This window comes from Cyprinodon tularosa, unplaced genomic scaffold (genome assembly GCF_016077235.1).
Source record: "Cyprinodon tularosa strain WSP-4 unplaced genomic scaffold, ASM1607723v1 ctg8, whole genome shotgun sequence".
NCBI classification, from domain to species: domain Eukaryota; kingdom Metazoa; phylum Chordata; class Actinopteri; order Cyprinodontiformes; family Cyprinodontidae; genus Cyprinodon; species Cyprinodon tularosa.
In genome coordinates, this window is record NW_024039562.1 from 1192752 (window position 1) to 1212359 (window position 19608).

Genomic DNA, 19608 nt, shown 5'->3' on the forward strand with positions numbered 1-19608 from the left:
CTCTCCAGGGTGCGGTTATCTCTCTTGCTTGTACACTTTTTTCGACCACATCTTTTCCTTCCCTTCGCCTCTCTATTAATGTGCTTGGACACTGAGCTCTGTGAACAGCCAGCCTCTTTAGCGATGACCTTTTGTGTCTTGCCCTCCTTGTGCAAGGTGTCGATGGTCGTCTTTTGGACAACTGTCAAGTCAGCAGTCTTCCCCATGATTGTGTAGCCTATAGAACTAGACTGAAAGACCATTTAAAGGCTTTTGCAGGTGGTTTGAGTTAATTAGCTGATTAGAGTGTGGCACCAGGGGCCATCAATTTTGAACCTTTTCACAATATTCTAATTTTCTGATATGATGAATTTGAGATTTTCATTTGTTGTCATTTGTAATCATCAAAATTAAACAAAATAAACATCTGAAATATATGAGTTTGTATGTAATGTATGAATATAATATACAAGTTTCACTTTTTAAATGGAATTACTGAAATCAATCTACTTTTTCATGATATTCTAATTTTATGACCAGCACCTGTACACTCCTATATGTTTCAAACTGCAATAAAGATGTTAAAAGAACAATGTATTTGAGTATTTTATTTTTTCACGCTACAACTTGGAATTATGTGTAATCCAGAGGTGTTGTACTTCATATTGTGCCCACCCAGATAATGTTGCTTAAGGGGCCTATGGTTGTGTTGTTACACCTAATAAATAAGAAGCTAAATAATATAAGGTAGGATTTTTCCTACCTAAAATGTATCAATTTTTGCGTAGTAAAAGATTAGGATTATGTATTTTTGTTTATTTATTTTTTTGTCTGTTTTGGTAGATTTAAAGTAAACAACTGATCCCTTGCAACAGACCTATGACAGGTGCCACTTTAAAGCAATTAGTGGTTCTATGCAAATGTGTGTTTGTTTCCAGCGGAAGGGACAGACGGGTTGCTGCGTCTCCTGTGTAAAGCTGGAACAGCTGCCGTCGGGGCGGGATGACCTTTTTGTCTCCCGGCGGTCAGGTACGGCGAGAGGGGGGGGGGCGGAGCCAAAGGAGGAGCAGCCTCCTGTCGGACCGCTCCTGACTTCCCGAACAATAAATGGCCGTGAGCCGACGGAGATCAGCGGTGGAGGCGAGTTTGTTTTATTTTCAGCTAGGCTGCTCAAAGTGCTGCCTCCATGCTCACATAGAGGGGAAAACGGGGCCAAAGGCGCGCTTCATCCTCTCCCACAGTAACCTACATTTTATTTTTTTTTCTAAGGGAGAATGAGGGAGTCCTGCTGACACCACGGAGAGATACACGCTCAGACCCACTATGGCTGTGGACGGTAAGAGCGCTCCGCTCCTGGAGCATCTCACTCTTTCCTAGCGGACTTTGTTCGGGTTTTTCTCTGACTTCAGTAGACGCAAACAAATTCAGCGGCTTAATTCAATGTTCTTGAGCAAGCTGTTATTTAAAGTTGTTGTTATCATATTTAGGATTGTTTTTAACCAAAAACAATAAGCTTCTCTATGCATTAAACTGACACAATCCCAGCTTTTTGAGATAAATTTTTTTTTAAACTTGCATAGGTGAAGCATAAGTGATTATTATTTTTGATAAAGACGCAACAATAAGTTTGTTGATAACTGCATAGTTCAATCATTTAATTAGTTGCAATAACCATCAGTAAGCAGAGACTGCAGTTGCTTAGGGGCTCCTGACCTCTTAGGGGCCCCGTCACTGATAACTGTTTGGCCCCCTAATGGTGCAAAAATTCCTCTTAAAACCACCCGGTATTAAATTAACTGACCGAACCATATTTATACTCCAATACATGGCAGATTTCCACAGGGTGGTGAGCCATTTAAACCCCACACGAATAGCAAAGCAGACAGTGGTACTTTTAACTACTATGTTAATAACTGTGTATAGTTCATTAGACGGTTGGTAAAAAATACACTCCTATAATATGTATCAAACCGCAATAAAGATCTTAAAAGAATTTGTATTTTATTTTTTTACACTACAACTTTGATTTAATGGGTAACCCAGAGCGTAGATTAAAACCATAACTGTTATGTACAATGTGTTAGTGAAGGGGGGCGTGTAGGGGATGGTGTGTTGTACTTCATATGGGGCCCACCCAGATAATGTTGCTTAGGGGTCTATTGTTGTGTCATTAGGCATTGAGTCTTTGGGTCTATATATGTGGATGCAGGGACAATTTAAAGAGCTGGACCATTATTGAGTTTAAAAAGGAACATTTCTGCCCCTCATTTTTTTTCTATTTATTCTTTTCTAGAGTTTCTTTTATTCAGAAAAATGCAAATATTTGTCAGATGATGACTATTTAAAAACGGTTGGTAGGGTAAGGTATGTAGTTGTAGTGGTATATGGTTAGAACATAAAGATAAATGGCAGTTGAAGGAGATCCCGCCTATGAAAGTGACATAATATGAATGGGTGTTTTTAAATAGTTTTTTATTGTTTCTTTCTTTTTAAAGAAAACAAACAAGTAAAAAAAGAACATAGAAATTTATGTTTATGTTATTTTTATGTTCAAACATCTTTGAATCTTTTATAGAAAGCACAAAAAGGTTTCACCCATGATAAATAAGAGATGAGGTCACATATTGCCTCATTTTTATATTTATGCTTCTCTACAGGTCTAATATTCTCACACCCTTTTTGTCTTTACCTCGAAGGAGTAAAGACACAATTTAGCAATATTGTGCTTTACATTTATTTGAAGACTTCTGCACTGTTTCCGCTGCTGTTGTTTTTCATGACCTTATTCTGTCTTTCGCTAGGCTGGTTGGTTTTTATTGCCTTCTGCCTAATCAAAGGTTTTTTTTCCTCCTCAAGGACAATAATGTGTGTTAGAGCGTCTTTGCTGCATGTGCCAGGTGTGTTTTCTACCTGTCCTCTGTGTCTTCATGTGGTTTAATTCTTTCTCAGATGTTTATTAGGATAAGTTAAGAAGTACTCTAACAGAATGCACAAGTTATTCTAAGTTATAATAGAATCCAACTGTTGTATTACACATTTGACAAAATTTTTGTAAAGTGTGACATGTCAAAGTGGGTTCTATATGCATAACATTGCTCTGTGGTCAGGAAATCAGTGTTATACTCTTTATCTGCCAAAGGTTGTAGTGTCATCACCCTATGGTGTCTTTGCCTGAAGTTTTACATTTAACCATCTATAATTAAAGCATAGTTTGCCTAAGCATCATTGATTTATTCAGAGCCCCAGGCACTGATGCCACAAAGTGCCACCTTTCCACTTAAATTTTAATGCATGTTGGTTTAAAGAAGAGAAGCAAGGAGAAGCAATTTTTGATGGAGAGAAGGACTAAAATGCGAGATGCTGACATGTGTCCTTTCAATTTATAGTGGTGAGGGATGATCACTAAAAAATAGCATAGCTTAGTTAAGCTTGAATTGCCTCACATGTATGTCTTAATATTGTTAAGGTAAGTATCTATAAACTATAGAGCAGACAGTTAACAATGAGGCCGTGGTTGTCGTTTTAAAAGTCCCGCTAACTACTAACAAAAGCTTAAGAGGCTTTAAGATTTTTCTCTATTGGTTACTAAACATCAGTAAATTCTTTATAAATATACTCCCCTGTTAGGCAAATTTAAGCAGATTTATTTCTCTTAGAATGTCTTCTATCTAAAACCTTGGAAGCGTTGTCAATTCAGAAATAAGCATCCATATAAACACATCCATCCGTGTCTGCTCCCTCTCCTATATAACGTTGCACCCTGCGCAGTCCAAAGCACATTGTCTAGCAGAAGAATTTTTTTTCAAGGAGAAAATATCCAAAAACCCATTGTTTGTATTGTCCAAGAGACAGGGCTGAGCAGGCAGCGCTAGATATCTAAAGATTTGTGCCAATATGGAGAATGTCAGGATGGCTATCATCCATCCGTGCGCTGCCAAAAAAATATACATACACATGAACACACAAATAGCAAATAAGAAAAGGCAACCAGCCGTGCTCCTCAGCAACCTGACAGGCTACATGGAGGCAACTACACAGCTGGATCACAAATCAAAACCCGACCTATTTGTTTATCTCGACCCCATGCATCTCCCTGGGCTTTGCAACATAGTACAACCCATGAGGGGGCTGATGTTGTATTTTGGCTCCATTCAGGTTGAATACACATGTAGCAGGAAATCAAACATCTCACATAGACTAAAAATATATTTCTTTATTTATAGCAGTTAAAGGAATCCAAAGAATAATAGCATTTTCCAGAGAGCAGTGTTAATCGAATGTATGAGACATTCCTTTTATGAAACACAGATTTTATCACCAAATAATGGGTGTGTCTTGATAAAAGATCATCAGGAGCATCACATAAATAGAGTTACTCTTATGATCAGGTGGTGCAGTCACTCAGCTATAAAATAATTCCCTCCATTGCAGGAGAAGCCTCCTACAAAGTAGTGTATTCTGTAATTATGCATCTAAATGTGTGTTTTGGTTCATGCATGCTTTTATGTTTGTGTATGTAAACATTAAAGTGAAGCAAAAGGGGATCGCAGTTTCACAGTTTGTGGAAAGTATGGGGGAGGAGCAGAGGTGTCATCTCCAAGCACATAAACACACCCTTGTTATTTTTCCTGGCATGAGTTGAATCGCCTGCTGCAGACAGTGTCCATTTGGGGCATTTGGTGATGGAGCCAAATGGTTTTTAGCTCTGCGTAGTTAACCGATATGGTAATAGAGGCTTAACCTTTCTGTTTCAGTGCCACTGTGAGGTTATATTGGGATTTTTAATTTAGACATGTATGTAAGGCATGCAAGCGCTTAACCTCATTCCACACCACCCATTATCACCCCTCACTTCCTCACATCAGGGGAGTGTGTCAGTTTAATGCATAGAGAATCCTACTGAATGTGCACTCACACACACACACACACATTCAGGAGAACTCCTATCATCCATCATCAACAGCCTGATTCTCTGATGCCCTGTAGTTGCACCTGACCTGATCCTGTGGATTTTAGACCTCCAGAGAGCAGAATAAAGATGAAGTGGACAGGGAGAGAGGGCAGACAGAGATGGGTGTGTTAGCATATACTGAACCAGGAATGGCAAGTGTCAAACAGAAACCTAAAAGTGTGTTTGAGCTTACATTCAGCTTGAGGGCACAGTAGTCAGTTTTTGTTATAATTGTTTACAGGTTTGATTTGAAATCTGTATAACCAATTAACATCCCTATAGTGCAGCAGTTTTAATTTACAAGACTGAGGATTGAGGTACTTTTTTATTTTCTTTAGTCCAACTGTTTTTAATATTCTTTTTTGTTTCTGCATTTTTTATTTTTTTCCCTACTTGCTTTGATTCTGTTTTATTTTCCTATATTTTAATAATGTAAAAAACTTTGCATTGTATTTGTACTGAATAGTGCTATACGAATAAATTTGCCTTGCCTTGCCTTGCCTTTAAAGAGAAATTCCAGATAGCATCTTTTCCCCCCTCCACTTCTTCTCCAGAGCTACTATCCTCCATTCAGAGGTGTTCCTATTTCTAAACCCCCCCTTGAAAAAAATATCTCAATTCCAAAATCAGTATATCATTAATTTCTTCAGAATCCCCCCCTCCCCTTCTATCAGCTGTAAAATGGTACCTGTTTATTTTACCATTAAAAAAAAAGTAAAAAAAAAAAAGTACACCAGTAAAACTGATGCTGTTAAGAAGTATTTTCCTCCTTACATATTTCTATCTTAAGTGTTTTGAATATTTCAGACAAGAAAAGTCAGTCTGTCTAAGATTATATTTATTAAAGGAGAAAGGTATGTGAAGAGCTCTGGCTCTGTTTGATATTTCGAAAAATCTGCTTTAACAAAACAGAAATTCATTTTTATTTTCTTCGGAAAATTGCATTTATTTTACTTACCACTTTCAACGTTGATTCAAACTATAAAAATACATGTTAAATAGAACTTGTCATACAACACAAAAAAGGCTAAAAAATATCCAAAAGCAACACATGTCCTTCTCCACCACATTGAAAAAGACTTTTTGCCAATTGTCACAAAAACTTGAGGGGTTCCACAACCATTCATTGTGCTTTTGGGGAATTCACCTTTTCAAATATAGTTTGCTTTCTATAGCTTCCCCCCCCTAAAGTTGCAGAAAGGAGTTTTGAGAAAACTGTGGACTTAAACACTCCTTACAGATCCCTCCCTCTTGCTTTCTGCAGCCCTAAAAATTTAGCTCCACAGCTCCTCTCCCACAGCGGAGCCTGCTGTGAACATGCAGGCTAGTGAGCAGGAATAAATATGACGGCAGTTAAACAGCTATGGTTAATTCACTGGTATGGAACAAACCTCAGTGATATGCTTTACATTGACACACAGCTGCACAGCTGAAGCACAGCATCAGTCGAGATGGTATGGGCTGTGCCAGGGAGGGGTTTGGCTGCACATAGAGCAGCACGATTGATCGAGCTAAGACATTTCTTCCTGTTCTGTATAGTTGACCAGGAGCGGTTTGTTCCTGCAAAAGGCAGTAAGATCACTGGGAAGAGACAGAGAAGCTTTATTATTATTATTTTTTCCCCAGATTATCTGTTTCGTGTGTTACTGTCAGGACATAGTGATGTTTTTCCCAATATATTATACATGGTTTTTTTAACTACTGCACCTTTAACTGATAAAAAACATCATTTAAAGCTTTGTTTTTATTAAAATAGTTTATCTTTGTTTGACATTGAGATTACTTTACCTGAAAATTCAACCATGACATAAAAGAAAAGCAATGAAATCAGCAAGAGGCAAATGGGTTTTTCACAGATCTGCGCTTACTAAAGTAGAGCAAGGAGGCAACTGAAAATGAGCTAAGGTTGTCAGCTTCACCTGCAACATTTTAGTGGATAGGGGTGTGGGAAATAATCGTTTTGGCGATATATCGTGATATTCGGCTGCCCAATATAATATCGATCTTTCACTTCTTAGTATCGATAAAAAAAAAAAAAAAATGGTTACATAAAACATTGATGGGAAAATGGGCTCCCTCAGCACCACCACTCTGGCAGAAAGCGCTGTGGAGCCCTTTAACTGTGCGTGCAGCACCAAATCTGTATTTGAGGCAGTCACAGTGGAAGAAAACCCCAAACAACATGGATAATAATACCTAATCAATATTTTCTGATGAAAATATACAGCACTTGCTGTTTTATCTCATCCTCTGATTTTGATAGCTGGGGAAAATATGGCAATATATAGTGATACTGCAATATCGTGATAATATCGTATTGTGACCCAAGTATCGCAACATGTATCGAATCGCAACACTCATGCCAATACTCACCTCTATTAGTGGATCCAGCCTCTGAAACCAGAATGTAGTCTTTATTCTCTTTTTTTTTATTGTATTTCTCAGTCAACATTGCATTTAAGAAAGTTGCCTAGATGTTAACTTTTTCCACTTTTTCTGATTCTTTGTCAAAAGTTAACTGATTGACATTTCCACTAAGTCTGTGAAACAAAAAAAGCTCTGGCGTCACATCTCAAAAGGGAATTGTTAACAGGATTCCCACAGGTTCTAAAAATACTTGAAAGTTTTAATTAAAAAACCCAAGAATAAGGCCTTGAAAGTTGATCAAAACAGTCAAGAAAAAATGCCTATCCTTAAAGGTCCTTAAAGGTGAATTTTAATTAATTTATTTATTTTTTTGAAATTTCACACTCATTGCAACCAATGTGAATTTGGCATTATATATGTTTGCTAAGCCCTGATGTCTACTGAATCCTGTGCATAGCTAACGTGTGCATAAGAGGACATGCATCAGTGTAGGGCTGCAGCTAACGATTATTATACATTTTTTGATTTTTCCACTTGAGGAGTTCTGGATAGAGCATACGTATAGGCAAAAAAGATTATTTAATATTTACATATATTTTTAAATAATAATAATACATTTTATTTAACAGCGCCTTTCTAGACACTCAAGGTAACTTTACAGAAAATAAAAATGAAAATACAAAAATACAAATACAGAAACATAAAAACAATTATGTGGAGGGACAAGAGCAATGTATTTACATATAAGCGAGCTGGAACAGATGGGTTTTAAATCTGGTTTTGAATAAGGAGAGAGAGTCAACACTGCGGAGGTCAGGAGGGAGTGAGTTCCAGAGCTGGGGAGCAGAGCCTTCAGCCGCTCTCTTTGGTAACAAGTCAAGCTTTTTATACATTTTGTTATAATTGCTGCTTTAAGTGGGTGGCTCTGTCAGATAAAGGAATGTTTTAGAATCTCTATACTCCAGTTAACGATTAATTGATTACTAAATTAGTTGACGACTGTTTCAATAATCAATTAATCACCTATTAATTTTTTCAGCCCTACATCAGTGCATGCTATCTTAATATAAACAAAAAATAATGGAAATTGCCAATCCTGCTGAATTAGTCATCAAGTTTACATGTTATACAGTACCTTGGAAAATGTTTAGGATGCATGGCTTGCAGACTGTAACTGAATAAAAAAAAAAGTAATGTTGTTTGTCACGGTTTGGAGACCATTTAAAAAATTACAACACATATACTAAGCAGCTTAAGTCAAATCTCCCCTACACTAAACTAATGAAAGTATTGTTACAAGTGAACATTGACAATGAGTATTATCAATTTGAGCGTTGGAATATACATTCCCATTTTCTTTTTTTTTTATTCATACAGATCAGACAACTCATATGCCATTCAGGTTTTCTTTTTGATAAATTTGAATCGTACTAATTTTTCCTATCAGCTATTCCTACATATGAAAATTTCACTATCCAATTAGTTAAGCCCGGCGTACACTGTGCGATATTTTTCAGTTGTTGCACGCAGCTGCTGCTCACACTGTACTGTACATAGAGTGTGAGCTCACAGCTTACGATTTATGTTCGGCTTGACGCTCTCATGTGATCTACCTGCTCACACTGCATGACTAAAAACCAAGTTCAACTCAGCTCCGCAGTGAGATGCCTTGGCAATTTGTGCAATTTTGTGCTGAAAGTCCTAAAAAGAAAAATGCAACAACGTATTTGGAAAAAACACATGGCTGAGCAAACTTGGCTACTACGGTCTGTCAATGTTACAGAAAGAACTGCATTTCACTCATTGCATCCCTGCCACGCTGCTGTGTTTTCATCTCAGAGGAAGAATAAAAAGAAGAATCCCTGTTTGCTCATGCGCACTGAGCGATATATGCCCACGAAGGTCGGGCATATACCTCACGATTCCTGACCTCACGATTCCTGATCGGGAGGTGGTCGTGTAAGGCTGATTGCCCCTCGTAACCCCCTGTACACTACATGACACACGATCAGGCTGAAAGTCGGCCCGATCGAAAGATTCTCGCACGACTGAAAAATCGCACAGTGTACGGCGGTCTTTATCGGAGTAAAAATCAGAGAAGAAATGTGTCCTGTAAACATTCCAGTCAGAATATTCAAGCATTGGTTCTGGCCACTCGAAGAAAAAATATTTCACGTTGACTTGAGTAGCACATGCACAGTTCAGCTTGTCTCATTCAGAATGACTTGATCCTGTCCAGGGTTTACGTGTGTGCTGATCGCATTGTCGATTTCATTCTCATCGTACCAATTCCAACAAGAATATTCCAACGGGAATGTTTACATTACACACTTTTAGTCTGATCGGACATTTATGCTGATTACCCATGTCCGATGTAAATGTAGCTACTGATGGTACTTTAAGTGGTAGCAGAAGGTTAATGCTGCTGCACATGTTTCTTGAAAATTAGGAAATCGGACATAATGCACAAACAATAATTTGCAACAGCTAATAACTTTGCAATTATCTACTTAAAGGTGATGTTAGAAGATTTACAAACTGAAAGCCTTAACCTTTCCAGCAAGCTTGAGCAAATGTGGATTGAATTGAATTTAAATATTAAATTCAATTCAGTTTATTTATATAGAGCCAATTCACAACACGTCATCTCAAGGCACTTTACAGTTCACCAGATCATACAGTCAAATTGATTCAAAGTTTTCTATCTTAGGAAAACCAGTGGATTGCACCGACTCATTGTCTGGAATGCAATCCCTCACACTAAGCATGCTTGTAGCGACAGTGGAGAGGAAAAACTTCCTTTTAACAGGAAGAAACCTCCAGCAGAACTGCCCCTCCTCCAGCTGAAGACGGGCAGCTCATGGCTCTCTGCTGAGGTCCAGTCAGCAGCCCAGCAGTCGACACCCCCCCCTCAGAAAAAAAGTGTCTTCTTTTTCAGAAACCCAAATCTGGTCACCCTAGCAAAGATGCATCAGCCGTGCATCAGAACTAAACTTGTACAAGCATAAAAAATTAAGCAACATGCCCATTTTTGCTGCTCTTGCTGTTTAGGTCTAAACGTAGCATAACAGTGGCTAGCTTCCAGCCATGGCATCCTGCACGAGCATTGAGGGGTCGATTCGTTCATGTATCAGGGTACGAGCACAGGGGGGAGGGACAAACAGACAACCATGATTTATGCAGTAAATGCTGCAGTGTTAAAGTAACACTAAAGAGTACATTTGGTCCCACTCTGAATTAGTGTGGGACCAAATGTACTCTCAAAGTGTTACTTTAACACTGCAACGTGTCAGAAACCAATTGCGTATAACAGACCATCTTTTGTGATTGGTTAGGGTTATTCATTGATTTCTCACCGTAGGCTTTATATGTAAAAGGTTGATTTATCAGGAAGCCAGTAAAGAGAAGCCAGGATAGGAGAGGTATGATCTCTCTTTTTAATTTTCATCAGAACTCTGGCTGCAGCATTTTTGATCAGCTAAAGGCTTTTAACTACAGTTTGTGGACTTCCTGAAGTAAAGAATAACAATAGTCCAACCTTAAAGTAACAAATGCATGGACTCATTGACTTGAAGGAAATCCCTCACACAGTAAATGGCTAATCTTAATGTTCAACATTTGTAAAGATTTGCTTAAGAGGAAGATCTAACACCTGTTTAAACGCTGACTAAGCATGTTAGACGTGACTGGATATAGAACTGAACTCTCCTTCCCTTCACAAGTCTTCAAAAGATTGAATTAGTGGTCAGGGGTGACAAGACCACTTCAGAATATATAAGGATTGGATTAGCATAAGTAGATTGAGGTGTACTTTGGATTATGCCCTTAAGTGTCAAAATTCAGATGTCTCATTCAGTTAGTTCTGTGCCCTCACCAATGCAATATTTTGCCATCGCTTAAATGTTTCCTCAGCGGGTCAGGCGTTACCTGTCTGATCCTGTGTCCTCATCTTGGGTTTGACATTTTCACCTCCCTCTCGTTGGATCCTTCTTTTTCTGAATTAGAGTGTGCAAAGGCCCATATCCAATTTCTTGCCTATAATTAGCCTTCTATTTAGGGAGGGACCTTAAAGGGGGCCTGGTGGGAAAAAAAATAAAATGTAATTTTTCTGAGGAATTGCACCAGTTAGATGCAGCTTCAATCATTTTTTGCCAAAAAAAAAAAGTATAAAACAGTAATTATCACCCTCTTGTTAATTATCCCCTTGTTGTTATTGTCACAAATATTCACTGTTCATGTAAATTCAAAAACAAACTATTATAGGAGGATTAACTGAATTTTAAATTGAGTAATTTTTGCTCACTATCATCAATATTTGCCCTGACAAAGTTAGACACAAAGAATTTTCAACATTAAGCACATTTTTGTCCTCTGAGTTATCCTTGGCCAGCTTTCTTTCAGCTCATTGTTTCAAGGAGAAAATCAACCTTCTCACCCAGCTTGCTGCTCTCTCCATTAGAGTGTGCTAAACAAACAACCCAATTAAGTTCGGCCTTGAGGGAAAGGGTAAGCTTAGAGTGTTTCACTCTTTCTTAATAGGTTAGGCGGCTCCTCCTACTAAGATGCTTTAGGTCAGTAGACCCTTACGTGCAGGTTGTCAATCAAAGCTAATTGCTGATGGATCCGGTTACACCCTAACAAGGCATACATCCTCTTGCATTTAGGAGCAGAAGTCATTCTCATCCACTTGAAAAGCAATTACGTTCCCAAAAGCAATCTCCTTGCGTGATCTCTGTGTGAGTTTATATTAAAAAATCCAAGTGCATGTTTTTGTGATGTTAGATAAAATATGTTTTAGACTTATTCCACCCAATGGTCTTGCCTCCTCCTAAAATAGAAATCGATTTTCTCTCCTCCCCTCCTATCACACATTTAATGTTTCCTTTCCCTTCCTGCTCTCACTCTTCCCTACTGTATTTTCATACTTTTTAATCATTTCCCCTCTGCAAGACTCACCTTCTGTTGCTTTTATCTATCCTTTTCCATTTGCCATGTTTCGATGCATTTCTCTCTTTTTTCCCCCCGCATGCATTTCCTGATGTATTCATTCAAAGTTTCCATATAAATCTCTGGAAAAGTCCAAGGCCTCCACTGGCTTTCACATTAATGCTAGAATGAGACCCTGATTTACCATGTAAATGGGCAGCAGAGAGTCAGCATGTCACCTCAGCAGCTGAGGTGTTGAGGTAGAGTTGTTCAAATGTAGCTCAGTGCTCCTGTGTTTAAGTTTACTGGATTTAATAAAGAAATCCATGAAGGTTGTAGAGCTTCAAATTCATAATTTTGGTTAGATATATTTGCAAAGTTAATAAGTGAAGAAATAAATGTAACATATCTAATGCAATAAAGAGGCTAGTTTTAAACTGCTCAACCTGGCAAACACATTCGCCTCTGCATCTTGGTATATTAAGGCTTAGGACATCTGTCAAGTGAAAATTTTTTCAAGTTAACTTTTTTAGTGTAAAAAGTTACTTCAAAAGCTCTTTATAAGTAGAGGCCATTGTACCATTTGTCATGGGTATTTGTTGCCTATAGCTTAAATGGCTCTTTTGCAAAACAGATTTCTCCAAGTCATGTGAACTTTTACAGATAAACCCAACCTTGTGGAACCAAAGGATCTTTGCAGTAAATTCTAAATTCTCCTCTGACAGGCATGTATGTCCAAACATAAGGGAAAACCTGTTTGGTAGAGATCAATAATGCACAGGTTGAACTTTTCCTGAATGTGTACCATGTCCTGGTTTTTTGTTTAAGATATAATCACATATACAATATAAGCATTCATGTATATTGGATATAAATTAAACATATGCATATCCTCTCTGCAGTGTTAGCTTTCTGGTGCTATCTTATGCTATGGGATCCATATTCTAGGGTCATTAACATTACAGTAGCCCATTTAGGGCCGGATCTGTCAAAGGTTTGCATGTATAAAAACGTGAGCTATTTCACTGCGCACGCTAAAAAATGTACAAACTGATCTATCAACAGCGTGCTAAAAGGATTTGGTCTTTAAAACGTGCTAAATAGCGCCTCTTATCCTTTTAGTACTTTTTCTGCAATTAATATGCAATATGGGGCGTTTACACGCAAAAGTGCGTCTTGTGGGAGGAGAACATGTAAATTTAGCACTCGCAAAGGGATTTATTAAACCTGAAAGATATTTTGCTAACGGTATCTGACTCTATATTTAACACGTTTCAAAAGAAGGTGCAAATGGTCTGTATGCGTAATTGCGCACACATGGCAGCGGTCATTGTCGCAAGAAGGAGACATCGAAATGAAGCAAGGAGACGCAGAGAACGCATTTTTTCACTCCGTGTGAATATTTTTGGAATGAACGAGGAAACGATCATCAAAACATATCGTTTATCCAGCATTGACATCTTGGAGCTGTTGGTGGAACTCCGAATGGATTCGGAGCCAGCCACAAGGAGGACCCACGCAATACCAGATATCACAAAACTCCTTGCAACATTGGATCTCCCAATCTAGTTTTTCAGAAGTGCTGTCCGACGTTCTAAATGCCATGTCGCCCTGACGCCCTAACGGAGAAACCAGACCTCCCCCCTGCGCCTGTGGAGCAACATGCCAATGCTGCGGGGATGCGTACGCGCAGTCATCTCATCCACAGTCACTTCTTGTGAGCCATTTGGTATGTGCATTTTTCTACAGGCCAATACAAAACACCTGTTTTTTTTTTGTTTGTTTTTTTACTGCAGTGAAGTAGAAATTCAGCCACATACCACCTTAGGGAATAAAGGGTCCCAAAGTTTTTTCTTTATATACAGGTGCTGGTCATAAAATTAGAATATCATGAAAAAGTAGATTGATTTCAGTAATTCCATTTAAAAAGTGAAACTTGTATATTATATTCATACATTACATACAAACTCATATATTTCAGATGTTTATTTTGTTTAATTTTGATGATTACAAATGACAACAAATGAAAATCTCAAATTCATCATATCAGAAAATTAGAATATTGTGAAAAGGTTCAAAATTGATGGCCCCTGGTGCCACACTCTAATCAGCTAATTAACTCAAACCACCTGCAAAAGCCTTTAAATGGTCTTTCAGTCTAGTTCTATAGGCTACACAATCATGGGGAAGACTGCTGACTTGACAGTTGTCCAAAAGACGACCATCGACACCTTGCACAAGGAGGGCAAGACACAAAAGGTCATCGCTAAAGAGGCTGGCTGTTCACAGAGCTCAGTGTCCAAGCACATTAATAGAGAGGCGAAGGGAAGGAAAAGATGTGGTCGAAAAAAGTGTACAAGCAAGAGAGATAACCGCACCCTGGAGAGGATTGTGAAACAAAACCCATTCAAAAATGTGGGGGAGATTCACAAAGAGTGGACTGCAGCTGGAGTGAGTGCTTCAAGAACCACCACACACAGACGTATGAAAGACATGGGTTTCTGCTGTCGCATTCCTTGTGTCAAGCCACTCTTGAACCACAGACAGCGTCAGAAGCGTCTTGCCTGGGCTAAAGAGAAACAGGACTGGACTGCTGGTGAGTGGTCCAAAGTCATGTTCTCTGATGAAAGTAAATTTTGCATTTCCTTTGGAAATCAAGGTCCCAGAGTCTGGAGGAAAAGAAGAGAGGCACTTCATCCACGTTGCTTGAAGTCCAGTGTAAAGTTTCCACAGTCAGTGATGGTTTGGGGTGCCATGTCATCTGCTGGTGTTGGTCCATTGTGTTTTCTGAGGTCCAGGGTCAACGCAGCCACATACCAGGAAGTTTTAGAGCACTTCATGCTTCCTGCAGCTGACCAACTTTTTGGAGATGCAGATTTCATTTTCCAACAGGACTTGGCACCTGCACACAGTGCCAAAGCTACCAGTACCTGGTTGAAGGACCATGGTATCCCTGTTCTTAATTGGCCAGCAAACTCTCCTGACCTTAACCCCATAGAAATTCTAGGGGGTATTGTGAAGAAGATGATGCAATACACCAGACCCAACAATTCAGAAGAGCTAAAAGCCACTATTAGAGCAACCTGGGCTATCATAACACCTGAGCAGTGCCACAGACTGATCGACTCCATGCCACGCCGCATTGCTGCAGTAATACAGGCCAAAGGAGGCCCAACTAAATACTGAGTGCTGTACATGCTCATACTTTTCATGTTCATACTTTTCAGTTGGCCAACATTTCTATAAATCCTTTGTTTTTATTGGTCTTCAGTAATATTCTAATTTTCTGATATGATGAATTTGAGATTTTCATTTGTTGTCATTTGTAATCATCAAAATTAAACAAAATAAACATCTGAAATATATGAGTTTGTATGTAATGTATGAATATAATATACAAGTTTCACTTTTTAAATGGAATTACTGAAATCAATCTACTTTTTCATGATATTCTAATTTTATGACCAGCACCTGTATATATACATATACATATATATATATTTATATATATATATATATATATTTCTTTTTTTTTTTTTTTGTTGGGGGTCACTGTAAGATTTAAATTTCTTAATGCACTAGTTTATACAAACTACAAACTACTTTGCTGCAAACCACAAAACACGCAAAACCATCATTTAAATAGGGCGTCTCCAACAGTTTTGCACCTGCCACCAGTTACGCAATCACTCTTGTTAAATCACCCGCAAACCATGGTTCAGCCCCTTGCGCAAAATTCCAGTTTGCGAGCGCAAATTACTGTACGCAAAATTTGATCTTGATAAATCCGGCCCTTAGTGTCAGTCATAACTAACCCCTTATGTTTACTAAAAGAAAAAGACAACAATTTTCTTTTCATTATTGAAATTTAATAATAGAAATACAAATTATTTTCCAGTGTTATCAGAGGCTCTTTGTTACTCTGTGAGAAATATCACATTTTTGTACATGTCTTTGGACAAATCTTTTAATTGTCCAAGTGGCCAACTCTAAAATGACATTTTTGCACTTCATGTGTGTTCTTTAGTTTCCAGACAGGTGAAAAAAAGAAGCCCTGAAGTAGGTTTTGGAGGATAGCTGGCAGTCAGTGGGCTGATGGCTAATAGCGTTATTGAGGTAACAATTTGATTTGGGCTAAGAATATTAACTTTATATCGTTTATCAAAATAGGGTCAAAAATTACCCCAACTTAACAGAAGTAGTTATTTTTACAGTATTGTAAATTTAAATTAAGTTTGATCCTTTCACTTTATTTATTTAATACAAAGATTCCTGGCAAAGTTTTGTTAATTGAAAAATTGAAAGAGGTCAGTGGCGATCCAAACAGCATGGAAACAAATTAAGGATGTATATTGTGCAGAAGTGGGACTTTAAAAAGTACAAACACTTAATTCCTATACTTAATTACCGTAGCCTGTTCAGGGGTCTAGAAATCGTTAGAGAAACAGATTTGGAAAAACCAAGCCACGCATTCCAGAGAACTACCTGATATTGTTGGCTCCAATAAAAATTCATAGAGATATTGTTAGTTTATTTATTTTTATTTTTTTACCAGCCTTAAAACCATAAGCTTCTGGACTTCAGTAATTCATCATTGATTTAAATAAGAAAACAAAATACTCAGGTAAACATATATATTAAGGACAGGTTAAGGGTTCAAAAGAAGGATTATCCTGTTTTGTATTCCAGGAATTTGTTTTACTTTTCTGACATTTTAAAATAGTTATCCATATCATTGAAGGTGAATATATTTCAACCTGTTGAGACTCAGACAGAGAAGAATAGAAACTAGAAAGGTTTTATTGACATGAATGAAACAAGTATTTTGGCGCTCATACCCTGGCAGAAGACTTTGGGCTGACATTCGCTACAAAAAAGATGATTGGCTGGTGGTCCCGATGTTGATTAGCTCGAGCTTGAACATGGTACTTCAGCAGGTGGTCCAGGTGAGGCTGATAAGAGTCTTCCAGATTTCATTTTTGCATAAGCTTCCCTTTTACCTTTTTTTACTTGAATACTTTGTATAACCTGTGCTTTTTAATTTTTAATTTAAAACCTGTCTTCAATCTGTGCCTTTTACCCATTTTTGTTTTTCAAGAGCATCTGTACTATTTTTTTGTTATAATACCAAAAACTGTCAAGAAGGTTTGATAATTAGTACGAACGATAATCGAGATAATAGACTTTTAGTGACGTTTAGCTGATTTAATAGTAGAAAGCAGCAAAAAGGGAAAATAATTCCATTTGTATCGAATAGACTGGGGTCTGTGATATACATGAAGTCCTGTAGAAAACGTAGCATCCCGAACTGGGCGTCATATTAAATGTAAAACACACTTTTGAACGTGCACTCTATTTATTTTTGACCTAAAACATTTAGATCTGTTTTTTTTGCTTTCAATTCTCTACTTTTTTTGCATGCTTGTTGAACATGTGATATTTTCACTTCATAAACTATCCTGTTTTCCCCTCACATGCTGACTTATCTCAGGGGAACTAATGTCTGTTTTAAAGAACCAGATGGTACCATAAAAAGAAACTGTTTTACACCATGGGAAATACAGACTGCAAAAATATGGTCTTCAGAGTATACTGACATTTCTTGGAAGCTAAAAATAACATGCACAGTTTTCTTCAGCATATAAATGTAATCGGATTTTCCACAGATATGAACTGACATTAATGCCATAGCCCAGAGGATGTCCTGAAATGCTGCAAAGAAGACAAGCTCTTTAGCCAATAGGTACATTTGCCCTCTACTGACATCCTGCAGATTCATAACGTATCCAGATACCAATCTTGTACCAGATCCTCATATTTAGTTAGAGCTCTGAAAAAAGATTTTTCTTGGTTTTTATGACAAATACACACAAGAGTGCACAATTACTACATTGAAAAAAAGATACATGCTTTCAAAATTGGTTTACCCAAAAAAGAAAAGAAAAGAAAACATTGATGTCTATTTGTATTCTCCTCAGCTTGGTCACTGTTTTGTTAAACCAGCTTTTTCTGGTATAGCCTAAATTGAAATATTTGGTGTATCGAATTTAAGCTTTTTTATTCTCTGCTTAAGATCAATTGAAAATGCGTGGAGAATATCTGTGAGAAAAGGGTTTTTTTAAGTCTTATCTTCAGAATCCCAGTTGGATTGACATCTGCATTTTTACCGGGTCCTTTAACCACTTTTACTGTTTTTTCTTTGATGGTTGTAGCTCTACTCCTCCTGAAGCAACCTCATTTATTTCAGAGAAACATTCTGCTATTATTATGGACTATTACATGAGCTGTTTTGTGTTGGTATTGTTTTGTGTTTCTGCATCTGAACACATTTTATGTGTGATCAACTAAGTTTCCTTGCCTGCAAGACATTTGGAAAGCTGTTGTTTTTTCTTTTACTTTCCCAGTCATCCGGGACAGTTTATGACTAATTGGTTGTAAAATGATATTCCTAAATATCAGAAAGGACCCCCTTCAAGCAGGAATATCACTTGTTGAGGCTTGAGTTGCTACCAGTCTGTTCAGTCAGTGTAATTCACAGCTCTCACTTTGACCCTACAAATTTTGGAATGGCTGATGAGATTTTTTTGAGCTTTGATAATGTACGGCAAAATCGCTGTATTCTCTCTGCCACCTCTGCAAACCTGTTTCATTTCTCCCCATTGAGCTGCTACTGACATATGGCTGATCACACAGTCATCACACCATCAGTTTATTGGACCTCTTGGACCTGTATGGCCCTCTGCGTAGATTCCCAATAAAGCAGGCACCAATTGGAAACCCATTATTGCTAAACATTCAAAGTAGGGTGGAGTCAGCCAAAGGGGGGTCACAGAAAATAGAGCATAGCCAACTGGTTGTAAATACATATACGTGATGCAAACACAAAACCTGCTGAAAAAAAATGTTAAGAAAAGCTAACTATCTGCACACAGCAGAAGTGTTCAGCTCCACAAGGGACTGGCAGTGAAGGATTAATATGGGAACAGACCCTTTTTAAGGACATAAGCTGGATGCTCTGATAGATAAAGTGTTTTAGAAAGACTTGAAGGAAACCAAGGCTCTGATCCATAGACAGTAATACGTAGTAATGCCAATTGTCTGGTCCAATGTGCGCTGAAGATTCGCTACGGTGAAGACTCCCCCTAGGGATCTGGGGGGGGGGGTCCCTTCTGCACCCATATCTTCTATCAGATTGGCCTATTTGCTTATTAAGTCTACTCATTTTTCCTTCCTGCTGAAAAGAGCTGGACAGAACCCTGGAAGCAGGGAGCCCAGATGTCAGTTAAAGCTGAAGTCTGTAAGTTTTTAAAAATCACTTTTTTGTCATATTGGCTAAAACTGTCCCTATGCCCAGACAGCAGTACATGTGATATGTAACCTGTGAA

The 19608-nt window shown here is 38.0% G+C and overlaps 1 protein-coding gene across 3 annotated transcripts in view; it reads left to right on the plus strand.

Moving 5' to 3' along the window:
- Window positions 1–998: 998 nt before the first annotated feature.
- The window catches only part of LOC119774154 (sterile alpha motif domain-containing protein 10-like), a 77471-nt gene continuing 58861 nt past the window's right edge, over window positions 999–19608 (plus strand). The window contains exons 1-2 of one of the 3 annotated variants that reach the window (XM_038271537.1): window positions 999–1119; window positions 1249–1315. In XM_038271537.1, the coding sequence (XP_038127465.1) occupies window positions 1303–1315 (13 nt within the window). In that variant the 5' untranslated portion in view covers window positions 999–1119; window positions 1249–1302. Of the gene's footprint in view, window positions 1316–19608 lie in introns of all 3 variants that reach the window. The other 2 variants (XM_038271535.1, XM_038271536.1) reach the window with 2 other exon arrangements.